This window comes from Nelusetta ayraudi, unplaced genomic scaffold, assembly GCF_046127955.1.
Source record: "Nelusetta ayraudi isolate G7.1 ecotype Tasmania unplaced genomic scaffold, CSIRO-AGI_Nayr_v1 ptg000042l, whole genome shotgun sequence".
Taxonomy (NCBI): Eukaryota; Metazoa; Chordata; class Actinopteri; order Tetraodontiformes; family Monacanthidae; genus Nelusetta; species Nelusetta ayraudi.
This window is the reverse complement of record NW_027466092.1, coordinates 10,292,652-10,305,795: the sequence shown is the minus strand read 5'-3', so window position 1 is coordinate 10,305,795 and position 13,144 is coordinate 10,292,652. Positions and strand designations below refer to the sequence as shown.

Genomic DNA, 13,144 nt, shown 5'->3' with positions numbered 1-13,144 from the left:
TGTACCAAAGTACATTCCCTAGCAAGGGACAAAGTCTAATTCAGCACTTTTTTTTTCTCTCCAGATTTTATCTTTTGGTCATAGAGACTGACATTATTTGAGAAACCGCTGCTGAAAATGGATGTTATAGAAATCAGAGACAATAAGTCAATACATTTGTAATTGGCTTGTACGGTTGATAGACACAGAACAAACATCATGCTTTATATCCCTTGAGTTAGACAGGGGATATAATTCAAACAAACAGATCTTAATTTATTTCTTTCATCAATTTCCAAATTGAATGTCCTTGACTTGTTATTCAAGATGCTTTTTTGTTTTTTAACATTAACTTAATCTGTCAAAGACAGCATGCCATGTTGTCTGACAGATTTTTTTGCTGCAAGAGTGGAGTCCATTACACAATCCTTTTTGTTACATGATTGTGATAAGTTTTATTATTGCAGTTAAGCGAGGTGACTGGATTGGGCAAGAGGCAGAAAGCTGGAGTGGGTTGGGCAGCTTTGTTGTCACCCTCTCTTTGCTGAGAAAGCGATAACAAGAGGAGAAGTTGGAAAACAAAAGCCAAGGTCCAACAGACCTAGCATTTATATGTTCTTCTTTTTTATAGAGACGGCATATTAAGGAACATGAACACGTAATGTATCGGTTTATAGCCATATGATTTTTTTTTTCCCAACTGTTCTCTCTTAAAAATCTCTTATTTGTAAACATTTGTTTTAATTATATGCTTGAACACTTTGTAAAGTAGCAAAAAATATACATATATATATAAATAATTGTTTTGCTTTATGTCACCTTTGGTTTAATATTTGAATAATTTTGGACAAATGTGTGCTATTGAGTGGAAAAAAACAACATCATTTAGAAATCATTTAGTTGTGAAACACTGATCTATTAAACGTGAGACTTCCTCTTCTTTGGAATCAATCAGTAGCGTGGTCTCCCATCATCATGCTGGAAGTGGGGATTATCCAAGCCTTGAGTGTAGCGACTGTTCTGGGGCCTGCTTCTTCTGTAGCTGTTGTCCTGGGCTTGATTCTGAGTGGCGTATCTGTCCATGTCAATTTCTGAATATTGCTGCCAAAACAGACAGGAGAGAGCAGGAGGATTACAAACTGACACGTTTTGTCTATATTCCACACTTCCAGTCCAACTGCCCTGCCTCATTCTCCTTAATTCATGCGAGCATTCAGTACGCCTTGATTCTAAACTAAACTTGCTAAACCTGCTCTCTCTGGCCCCCAGACAAGCACTCACCACGTCCTCCTCATTTGGAACAAAGTTACGCCAGCTGTCCCTGGTATTCAACTCCAGTTTGGACTGGGGTCCCAGGCTGCTTTTGGTTTTGGCCCGTGGCATCTTGGGTATTTGGATGTTGAGGAAAGCGCTTGCAGCAGCGGAGGTGGTGGCGTAAGGTTTCTTTAGGTCGGCATCGTCGTTCAACTTGGTTCTCTTCTTAGATCTGAGAAAACAAGACGTAAGGTGCATCAGGAGGGAGCTTAACGGAGAAGAAACACAGTAGAGACGACTGAATGTGTCTAAAGACTGAGAGGTCAAACTCACTTCTGTGCCATGACTGCCAGAGTGCTGGTGGTGACAATTATTATTGCACCAAACACGGAGCCGACAACTGTCAGTATCAGCTGCCAGTCTGAAAAGGAAAGCAAATTTACTAACAATACTGCAGACATTCAAGGATTGACATTCTTCAGGAATGTGCAACAGGTAACCAACAGATTTTCATTTAGGGCAGTTAAGCCTGCAATGAAAGAAGTCAGCACCTTTTTGTTGCTCCAGAGGAAGCTGTACATACGTACTGTACGGTCTAAAAGTCTGACTTTCAAGTCATTCACTTTTGCCTTGAGTAAGCTGGGAAAGGCTCCAGCAGACCCCCGTGGCCCTGAGCTTGGGAATAAGCGGGTATTGAAAATGGATGAATGTATATATGTATGAATATGGATATATGTATATATATATATATATATATATATATATATATATATACATATATATATATATATATATATATATATATATATATATATATATAAATATATATATATATATATGTATACATACATATATATATGTATATATATATATTATTATTTTGGCATCAGAGCTGGTTGAACAAAGTTTTGAAATTGTATTCACTAATAATAAGCATGTCTATCTAAAAAAAAAAAAAATAGCAGTTCTGCTAATAAGTCCCTGACATCACAGCTGGCCTAAGAAAAAAAAAAAGTAAAATCAAGTGAGACCTTTGTTTGCAATGTCCTTCGTTGTGATCATATACTCATTCTAAATCTAGCGTACTGGGCCTGCATATTTACTCACTGTCCCTCATACAGCAGCACCTGTATTTACATTGATACACATTTTTATGAGTCACATTTTTTTTTGTCTTTGTCTTTGTTTTCTTGTTTGCTTACGTCACTGACAGTCATGCTATAATACTCACTGTCTTGACAGTTGAAACCAGTCAAACCGAAATCACATCTAAAAGAAAAGAAGAGGAAGATGAATTGCATTTATTATGTAACTGCATATATCTGGAACACAAGCTAACATATTTGGCTCTTACTTTACACATTCAGAATCAGAAACAGCCTTGAATCCATTGGCACAAGCTGCAAAAAAGAGAAATTTCATTAAGTTTTATTTTAGATGGATATCATGCACATAAACAATCTTATACGTTTCTAACTCTTACCAACGCACTCCCTGACACTGAAGCTGGACTTAATGTAGCCTTCGCGACAACTGCAACTGAAGATTCCATCTCCTGCTAAACATGTGGCAGTGATGTTGTTACAGGCATCCCTTGTGCACAGATTCTCCGCTGTGAAGAAAGGAAACCATAGCTTTCAGTCTTTGGACCCCTGTATGTGCAAGGTGTATTAACAAAAAAAACCCACATCATATTGTCATCATATTAACAGGAAATTCAAGGAAAGACATGACGCTAACAGGTGAAAAAAATAAGTTATGGTCATTGTAAAACTTGTTATAACAATATTACAACATTACATCTTAACTCAATTGGTGAGTTGTGAATAAAAATGTATGGATGAATTCTAACCAGTAAAAGTAGCTCCACTCGAATCAACCCTTTCCACAACAGTGCTTTCATTGATGTTAGAAGATGTTTCAAAGCGTATCTCCACAGTTGCACTGACGCCTGAATCTGCTCGAAAAAGGGTTCTAGAAGCAAGGGGACTAACAAACAAAGTTCAAAACACGAAGGTTATTTTCAATTGTGAAAATGATAAATTTGATGAAGAAAACAGTTATGAGATATAAATAAACACTATAACAACTTACTTGATTGCAGTAACTATAGAGTCAATGTAACCATTGCCTTGACCTGTGAAAGTATCATTCAGCTGTTTTGTAAAGAAAAAACAAATCAGAAACATAAATCACAACATAAATTAAAAGTCATTTGTTTCATTTTACATGACAAACATTTAGTTGTTGCTGCTGCAACAACTTATCCTGTTGCTCCACCATCAAATCATGTTTGACTGAAGTGACTGAATATCAACATCTTCTCCAAGCTAAACACTCATTGAAAAACATATAAGCCACAGAGTAAAAGTTAAGGAATGTTTTCTTACGTGCTGAATGATTACTTCTGAAGCCACTTTAAATTCCGGTGACGCCGGGTTGTTCAAATTTTCATTGTAAAGCAAATTTGGGAATCCCATGGTTCCAGGGAAAACTTTGGCTAAAATGGGAAAACATCAGAATGAAAATCATCTCTGAAGAAAACTGTATTTTTGGAAATAACGGCATTAAATGAAGTTTCCTGGACTTAATGTGAGAATACTAGATCCCAGCTTTCATTTACCTCACCCCAAATATAGATGGCAGCAAATGAAGATTTACCTGGCTCACAGCGTGAGCTTCCATAATTGTAGTAATCACCAGCCAAGCAGAAGCATACAAACTCTTGACCATCTCGAGGCTCACAGGTGCTTCCTTGGCCACACGGGTTTGGGTTGCAAGGGTCTTTGACAGCAATGCGAAACAAGACGTAATGATTTAAATACGACGAGCAATTTATTGGAAAATACCAAAATATTTTAATCTGTATTTTTTGAAATGTGCAGACCCACCGAGAGGTTCAGCAGTTGACCCTGAAGGTGCTGTTGCATCGGTCACATCTGTTGCATCCGTCACATCTGTTGCGTCAGTCACATCTGTTGCATCCGTTACATCTGTTGCGTCGGTCACATCTGTTGCATCCGTTACATCTGTTGAATCTGTTACGGCTGTTGCGTCAGTTACATCTGTTGCATCTGTTGCGTCGGTCACATCTGTTGCATCAGTTACATCTGTTGCGTCGGTCACATCTGTTGCATCTGTAACATCTGTTGCATCCGTTACATCTGTTGCGTCGGTCATATCTGTTGCATCCGTTACATCTGTTGCGTCGGTCACATCTGTTGCGTCGGTCGCATCTGTTGCATCAGTCACATCGGTTGCATCCGTGACATCAGTTGCATCCGTTACAGCTGTTGCGTCAGTCACATCAGTTGCGTCGGTCACATCTGTTGCATCGGTCACATCGGTTGCATCTGTGACATCAGTTGCATCCGTTACAGCTGTTGCGTCGGTCACATCTGTTGCGTCGGTCGCATCTGTTGCATCAGTCACATCGGTTGCATCCGTGACATCAGTTGCATCTGTTACAGCTGTTGCATCTGTTACAGCTGTTGCGTCGGTCACATCGGTTGCATCTGTCACATCAGTTGCATCTGTTACAGCTGTTGCGTCGGTCACATCTGTTGCATCGGTCACATCGGTTGCATCAGTCACATCGGTTGCATCCGTGACATCAGTTGCATCTGTTACAGCTGTTGCATCTGTTACATCTGTTGCATCGGTCACATCAGTTGCATCCGTGACATCAGTTGCATCTGTTAAAGCTGTTGCATCTGTTACAGCTGTTGCGTCGGTCACATTGGTTGCATCTGTGACAACAGTTGCATCCGTTACAGCTGTTGCGTCAGTCACATCTGTTGCGTCGGTCACATCTGTTGCGTCGGTCGCATCTGTTGCATCAGTCACATCGGTTGCATCCGTGACATCAGTTGCATCCGTTACAGCTGTTGCGTCGGTCACATCTGTTGCGTCGGTCGCATCTGTTGCATCAGTCACATCGGTTGCATCCGTGACATCAGTTGCATCTGTTACAGCTGTTGCATCTGTTACAGCTGTTGCGTCGGTCACATCGGTTGCATCTGTCACATCAGTTGCATCTGTTACAGCTGTTGCATCTGTTACAGCTGTTGCATCTGTTACAGCTGTTGCGTCGGTCACATCTGTTGCGTCGGTCGCATCTGTTGCATCAGTCACATCGGTTGCATCCGTGACATCAGTTGCATCCGTTACAGCTGTTGCGTCAGTCACATCAGTTGCGTCGGTCACATCTGTTGCATCGGTCACATTGGTTGCATCTGTGACATCAGTTGCATCCGTTACAGCTGTTGCGTCAGTCACATCAGTTGCGTCGGTCACATCTGTTGCATCGGTCACATCGGTTGCATCTGTGACATCAGTTGCATCCGTGACATCAGTTGCATCTGTTACAGCTGTTGCATCTGTTACAGCTGTTGCGTCGGTCACATCGGTTGCATCTGTCACATCAGTTGCATCTGTTACAGCTGTTGCGTCGGTCACATCTGTTGCATCGGTCACATCGGTTGCATCAGTCACATCGGTTGCATCCGTGACATCAGTTGCATCCGTTACAGCTGTTGCGTCAGTCACATCAGTTGCGTCGGTCACATCTGTTGCATCGGTCACATCGGTTGCATCTGTGACATCAGTTGCATCTGTTACAGCTGTTGCGTCGGTCACATCTGTTGCGTCGGTCGCATCTGTTGCATCAGTCACATCGGTTGCATCCGTGACATCAGTTGCATCTGTTACAGCTGTTGCATCTGTTACAGCTGTTGCGTCGGTCACATCGGTTGCATCGGTCACATCGGTTGCATCAGTCACATCGGTTGCATCCGTGACATCAGTTGCATCTGTTACAGCTGTTGCGTCAGTCACATCAGTTGCGTCGGTTGCATCTGTTGCATCTGTGACAGCTGTTGCGTCGGTCACATCTGTTGCGTCGGTCACATTGGTTGCATCTGTGACATCAGTTGCATCCGTTACAGCTGTTGCGTCAGTCACATCAGTTGCGTCGGTCACATCTGTTGCATCGGTCACATCGGTTGCATCTGTGACATCAGTTGCATCCGTGACATCAGTTGCATCTGTTACAGCTGTTGCATCTGTTACAGCTGTTGCGTCGGTCACATCGGTTGCATCTGTCACATCAGTTGCATCTGTTACAGCTGTTGCGTCGGTCACATCTGTTGCATCGGTCACATTGGTTGCATCTGTGACATCGGTTGCATCCGTTACAGCTGTTGCGTCAGTCACATCAGTTGCGTCGGTCACATCTGTTGCATCGGTCACATCGGTTGCATCTGTGACATCAGTTGCATCTGTTACAGCTGTTGCGTCGGTCACATCTGTTGCGTCGGTCGCATCTGTTGCATCAGTCACATCGGTTGCATCCGTGACATCAGTTGCATCTGTTACAGCTGTTGCATCTGTTACAGCTGTTGCGTCGGTCACATCGGTTGCATCTGTCACATCTGTTGCATCTGTTACAGCTGTTGCGTCGGTCGCATCTGTTGCATCGGTCACATCAGTTGCATCTGTGACAGCTGTTGCGTCGGTCACATCTGTTGCGTCGGTCGCATCTGTTGCATCAGTCACATCGGTTGCATCTGTGACATCAGTTGCATCCGTTACAGCTGTTGCATCCGTTACAGCTGTTGCGTCAGTCACATCAGTTGCATCAGTCACATCGGTTGCATCTGTGACATTGGTTGCATCCGTGACATCAGTTGCATCCGTTACAGCTGTTGCGTCAGTCACATCAGTTGCGTCGGTCACATCTGTTTCATCGGTGACATCGGTTGCATCTGTGACATCAGTTGCATCCGTTACAGCTGTTGCGTCGGTCACATCTGTTGCGTCGGTCGCATCTGTTGCATCAGTCACATCGGTTGCATCCGTGACATCAGTTGCATCTGTTACAGCTGTTGCATCTGTTACAGCTGTTGCGTCGGTCACATCGGTTGCATCTGTCACATCTGTTGCATCCGTGACATCAGTTGCATCCGTTACATCTGTTGCATCTGTTACAGCTGTTGCGTCGGTGACATCTGTTGCGTCGGTTGCATCTGTTGCATCCGTGACATCAGTTCCATCTGTTACAGCTGTTGCATCTGTTACAGCTGTTGCATCTGTTACAGCTGTTGCGTCGGTCACATCTGTTGCGTCGGTCGCATCTGTTGCATCTGTTACAGCTGTTGCGTCGGTCACATCTGTTGCGTCGGTCACATCTGTTGCGTCGGTCGCATCTGTTGCATCTGTTACAGCTGTTGCATCTGTTACAGCTGTTGCGTCGGTCACATCTGTTGCGTCGGTCGCATCTGTTGCAACAGTCACATCGGTTGCATCCGTGACATCAGTTGCATCCGTTACAGCTGTTGCGTCAGTCACATCAGTTGCGTCGGTCACATCTGTTGCATCGGTCACATTGGTTGCATCTGTGACATCAGTTGCATCCGTTACAGCTGTTGCGTCAGTCACATCAGTTGCGTCGGTCACATCGGTTGCATCTGTGACATCAGTTGCATCCGTGACATCAGTTGCATCTGTTACAGCTGTTGCATCTGTTACAGCTGTTGCGTCGGTCACATCAGTTGCATCAGTCACATCGGTTGCATCTGTGACATTGGTTGCATCCGTGACATCAGTTGCATCCGTTACAGCTGTTGCGTCAGTCACATCAGTTGCGTCGGTCACATCTGTTTCATCGGTGACATCGGTTGCATCTGTGACATCAGTTGCATCCGTTACAGCTGTTGCGTCGGTCACATCTGTTGCGTCGGTCGCATCTGTTGCATCAGTCACATCGGTTGCATCCGTGACATCAGTTGCATCTGTTACAGCTGTTGCATCTGTTACAGCTGTTGCGTCGGTCACATCGGTTGCATCTGTCACATCTGTTGCATCCGTGACATCAGTTGCATCCGTTACATCTGTTGCATCTGTTACAGCTGTTGCGTCGGTGACATCTGTTGCATCGGTTGCATCTGTTGCATCCGTGACATCAGTTCCATCTGTTACAGCTGTTGCATCTGTTACAGCTGTTGCATCTGTTACAGCTGTTGCGTCGGTCACATCTGTTGCGTCGGTCGCATCTGTTGCATCTGTTACAGCTGTTGCATCTGTTACAGCTGTTGCGTCGGTCACATCTGTTGCGTCGGTCGCATCTGTTGCAACAGTCACATCGGTTGCATCCGTGACATCAGTTGCATCCGTTACAGCTGTTGCGTCAGTCACATCAGTTGCGTCGGTCACATCTGTTGCATCGGTCACATCGGTTGCATCTGTGACATCAGTTGCATCCGTTACAGCTGTTGCGTCGGTCACATCTGTTGCGTCGGTCGCATCTGTTGCATCAGTCACATCGGTTGCATCCGTGACATCAGTTGCATCTGTTACAGCTGTTGCGTCAGTCACATCAGTTGCGTCGGTTGCATCTGTTGCATCTGTGACAGCTGTTGCGTCGGTCACATCTGTTGCGTCGGTCACATTGGTTGCATCTGTGACATCAGTTGCATCCGTTACAGCTGTTGCGTCAGTCACATCAGTTGCGTCGGTCACATCTGTTGCATCGGTCACATCGGTTGCATCTGTGACATCAGTTGCATCCGTGACATCAGTTGCATCTGTTACAGCTGTTGCATCTGTTACAGCTGTTGCGTCGGTCACATCGGTTGCATCTGTCACATCAGTTGCATCTGTTACAGCTGTTGCGTCGGTCACATCTGTTGCATCGGTCACATTGGTTGCATCTGTGACATCGGTTGCATCCGTTACAGCTGTTGCGTCAGTCACATCAGTTGCATCGGTCACATCGGTTGCATCTGTGACATCAGTTGCATCCGTGACATCAGTTGCATCTGTTACAGCTGTTGCATCTGTTACAGCTGTTGCGTCGGTCACATCGGTTGCATCTGTCACATCAGTTGCATCTGTTACAGCTGTTGCATCCGTTACAGCTGTTGCGTCAGTCACATCAGTTGCGTCGGTCACATCTGTTGCATCGGTCACATCGGTTGCATCTGTGACATCAGTTGCATCTGTTACAGCTGTTGCGTCGGTCACATCTGTTGCGTCGGTCGCATCTGTTGCATCAGTCACATCGGTTGCATCTGTGACATCAGTTGCATCTGTTACAGCTGTTGCGTCAGTCACATCAGTTGCGTCGGTCACATCTGTTGCATCGGTCACATCGGTTGCATCCGTGACATCAGTTGCATCTGTTACAGCTGTTGCATCTGTTACAGCTGTTGCGTCGGTCACATCGGTTGCATCTGTTACAGCTGTTGCGTCGGTCACATCGGTTGCATCTGTCACATCAGTTGCATCCGTTACAGCTGTTGCGTCAGTCACATCAGTTGCGTCGGTCACATCTGTTGCATCGGTCACATCGGTTGCATCAGTCACATCGGTTGCATCCGTGACATCAGTTGCATCCGTTACAGCTGTTGCGTCAGTCACATCAGTTGCGTCGGTCGCATCTGTTGCATCTGTTACAGCTGTTGCATCTGTGACAGCTGTTGCGTCGGTCACATCTGTTGCGTCGGTCGCATCTGTTGCATCAGTCACATCTGTTGCATCAGTCACATCAGTTGCATCCGTTACAGCTGTTGCGTCAGTCACATCAGTTGCGTCGGTCGCATCTGTTGCATCTGTTACAGCTGTTGCATCTGTTACAGCTGTTGCGTCAGTCACATCAGTTGCATCGGTCACATCGGTTGCGTCAGTCACATCAGTTGCGTCGGTCACATCTGTTGCATCGGTCACATCGGTTGCATCTGTGACATCAGTTGCATCCGTTACAGCTGTTGCGTCAGTCACATCAGTTGCGTCGGTCACATCTGTTGCATCGGTCACATCGGTTGCATCAGTCACATCGGTTGCATCCGTGACATCAGTTGCATCCGTTACAGCTGTTGCGTCAGTCACATCAGTTGCGTCGGTCACATCTGTTGCATCGGTCACATCGGTTGCATCCGTGACATCAGTTGCATCCGTTACAGCTGTTGCGTCAGTCACATCAGTTGCGTCGGTCACATCTGTTGCATCGGTCACATCGGTTGCATCTGTGACATCAGTTGCATCCGTTACAGCTGTTCCGTCAGTCACATCAGTTGCGTCGGTCACATCTGTTGCATCGGTCACATCGGTTGCATCAGTCACATCGGTTGCATCCGTGACATCAGTTGCATCCGTTACAGCTGTTGCGTCAGTCACATCAGTTGCGTCGGTCACATCTGTTGCATCGGTCACATCGGTTGCATCTGTGACATCAGTTGCATCCGTTACAGCTGTTGCGTCAGTCACATCAGTTGCGTCGGTCACATCAGTTGCGTCGGTCACATCTGTTGCATCGGTCACATCGGTTGCATCTGTGACATCAGTTGCATCCGTTACAGCTGTTGCGTCAGTCACATCAGTTGCGTCGGTCACATCTGTTGCATCGGTCACATCGGTTGCATCGGTCACATCGGTTGCATCAGTCACATCGGTTGCATCCGTGACATCAGTTGCATCCGTTACAGCTGTTGCGTCAGTCACATCAGTTGCGTCGGTCGCATCTGTTGCATCTGTTACAGCTGTTGCATCTGTGACAGCTGTTGCGTCGGTCACATCTGTTGCGTCGGTCGCATCTGTTGCATCAGTCACATCTGTTGCATCAGTCACATCAGTTGCATCCGTTACAGCTGTTGCGTCAGTCACATCAGTTGCGTCGGTCGCATCTGTTGCATCTGTTACAGCTGTTGCATCTGTTACAGCTGTTGCGTCAGTCACATCAGTTGCATCGGTCACATCGGTTGCGTCAGTCACATCAGTTGCGTCGGTCACATCTGTTGCATCGGTCACATCGGTTGCATCTGTGACATCAGTTGCATCCGTTACAGCTGTTGCGTCAGTCACATCAGTTGCGTCGGTCACATCTGTTGCATCGGTCACATCGGTTGCATCAGTCACATCGGTTGCATCCGTGACATCAGTTGCATCCGTTACAGCTGTTGCGTCAGTCACATCAGTTGCGTCGGTCACATCTGTTGCATCGGTCACATCGGTTGCATCCGTGACATCAGTTGCATCCGTTACAGCTGTTGCGTCAGTCACATCAGTTGCGTCGGTCACATCTGTTGCATCGGTCACATCGGTTGCATCTGTGACATCAGTTGCATCCGTTACAGCTGTTCCGTCAGTCACATCAGTTGCGTCGGTCACATCTGTTGCATCGGTCACATCGGTTGCATCAGTCACATCGGTTGCATCCGTGACATCAGTTGCATCCGTTACAGCTGTTGCGTCAGTCACATCAGTTGCGTCGGTCACATCTGTTGCATCGGTCACATCGGTTGCATCTGTGACATCAGTTGCATCCGTTACAGCTGTTGCGTCAGTCACATCAGTTGCGTCGGTCACATCAGTTGCGTCGGTCACATCTGTTGCATCGGTCACATCGGTTGCATCTGTGACATCAGTTGCATCCGTTACAGCTGTTGCGTCAGTCACATCAGTTGCGTCGGTCACATCTGTTGCATCGGTCACATCGGTTGCATCAGTCACATCGGTTGCATCCGTGACATCAGTTGCATCCGTTACAGCTGTTGCGTCAGTCACATCAGTTGCGTCGGTCGCATCTGTTGCATCTGTTACAGCTGTTGCATCTGTGACAGCTGTTGCGTCGGTCACATCTGTTGCGTCGGTCGCATCTGTTGCATCAGTCACATCGGTTGCATCCGTGACATCAGTTGCATCCGTTACAGCTGTTGCGTCAGTCACATCAGTTGCATCGGTCACATCGGTTGCGTCAGTCACATCAGTTGCGTCGGTCACATCTGTTGCATCGGTCACATCGGTTGCATCTGTGACATCAGTTGCATCCGTTACAGCTGTTGCGTCAGTCACATCAGTTGCGTCGGTCACATCTGTTGCATCGGTCACATCGGTTGCATCAGTCACATCGGTTGCATCCGTGACATCAGTTGCATCCGTTACAGCTGTTGCGTCAGTCACATCAGTTGCGTCGGTCACATCTGTTGCATCGGTCACATCGGTTGCATCCGTGACATCAGTTGCATCCGTTACAGCTGTTGCGTCAGTCACATCAGTTGCGTCGGTCACATCTGTTGCATCGGTCACATCGGTTGCATCTGTGACATCAGTTGCATCCGTTACAGCTGTTCCGTCAGTCACATCAGTTGCGTCGGTCACATCTGTTGCATCGGTCACATCGGTTGCATCTGTGACATCAGTTGCATCCGTTACAGCTGTTGCGTCGGTCACATCTGTTGCGTCGGTCGCATCTGTTGCATCGGTCACAACGGTTGCATCCGTGACATCAGTTGCATCCGTTACAGCTGTTGCGTCGGTCACATCTGTTGCGTCGGTCGCATCTGTTGCGTCGGTCACATCTGTTGCGTCGGTCGCATCTGTTGCATCAGTCACATCGGTTGCATCCGTGACATCAGTTGCATCCGTGACATCAGTTGCATCTGTTACAGCTGTTGCATCCGTTACAGCTGTTGCGTCGGTCACATCTGTTGCGTCGGTCGCATCTGTTGCATCGGTCACATCGGTTGCATCCGTTACAGCTGTTGCGTCGGTCACATCTGTTGCGTCGGTCGCATCTGTTGCATCGGTCACATCGGTTGCATCCGTGACATCAGTTGCATCTGTTACAGCTGTTGCATCTGTTACAGCTGTTGCGTCGGTCACATCGGTTGCATCTGTCACATCAGTTGCATCTGTTACAGCTGTTGCGTCGGTCACATCTGTTGCATCGGTCACATCGGTTGCATCTGTGACATCAGTTGCATCCGTTACAGCTGTTGCGTCAGTCACATCAGTTGCGTCGGTCACATCTGTTGCATCGGTCACATCGGTTGCATCTGTGACATCAGTTGCATCCGTAACAGCTGTTGCGTCGGTCACATCTGTTGCGTCGGTCGCATCTGTTGCATCAGTCACA

At 46.6% G+C, this 13,144-nt stretch overlaps 1 protein-coding gene across 1 annotated transcript; it reads right to left on the bottom strand.

Moving 5' to 3' along the window:
• Positions 1-888: 888 nt before the first annotated feature.
• muc13b (mucin 13b, cell surface associated) lies at positions 889-4,413 on the bottom strand. Its single transcript, XM_076035563.1, has 11 exons — positions 4,125-4,413; positions 3,895-4,017; positions 3,624-3,733; positions 3,328-3,389; positions 3,086-3,222; positions 2,717-2,845; positions 2,588-2,633; positions 2,465-2,502; positions 1,567-1,654; positions 1,261-1,465; positions 889-1,080 (listed from the first exon to the last, which is right to left on the bottom strand). Exons 1-11 carry the CDS (start codon positions 4,411-4,413, stop codon positions 931-933), a joined length of 1,377 nt encoding a protein of 458 aa, XP_075891678.1. The 3' UTR covers positions 889-930.
• Between the last annotated feature and the right edge of the window lie 8,731 nt (positions 4,414-13,144).

What these genes read in the sequence shown, in the direction of transcription:
- muc13b (XM_076035563.1), bottom strand. Translation starts at nt 4,413, where the DNA reads ATGACCGACGCAACAGATGTAACGGATGCAACAGATGTTACAGATGCA. An exon ending in GAGTGGAGCTACTTTTACTG is followed by an intron (nt 2,846 to 3,085) that starts GTTAGAATTCAT and finishes CTTTCTTCACAG; the next exon opens with CGGAGAATCTGTGCACAAGG. An exon ending in TCTGATTCTGAATGTGTAAA is followed by an intron (nt 2,503 to 2,587) that starts GTAAGAGCCAAA and finishes CTTTTCTTTTAG; the next exon opens with ATGTGATTTCGGTTTGACTG.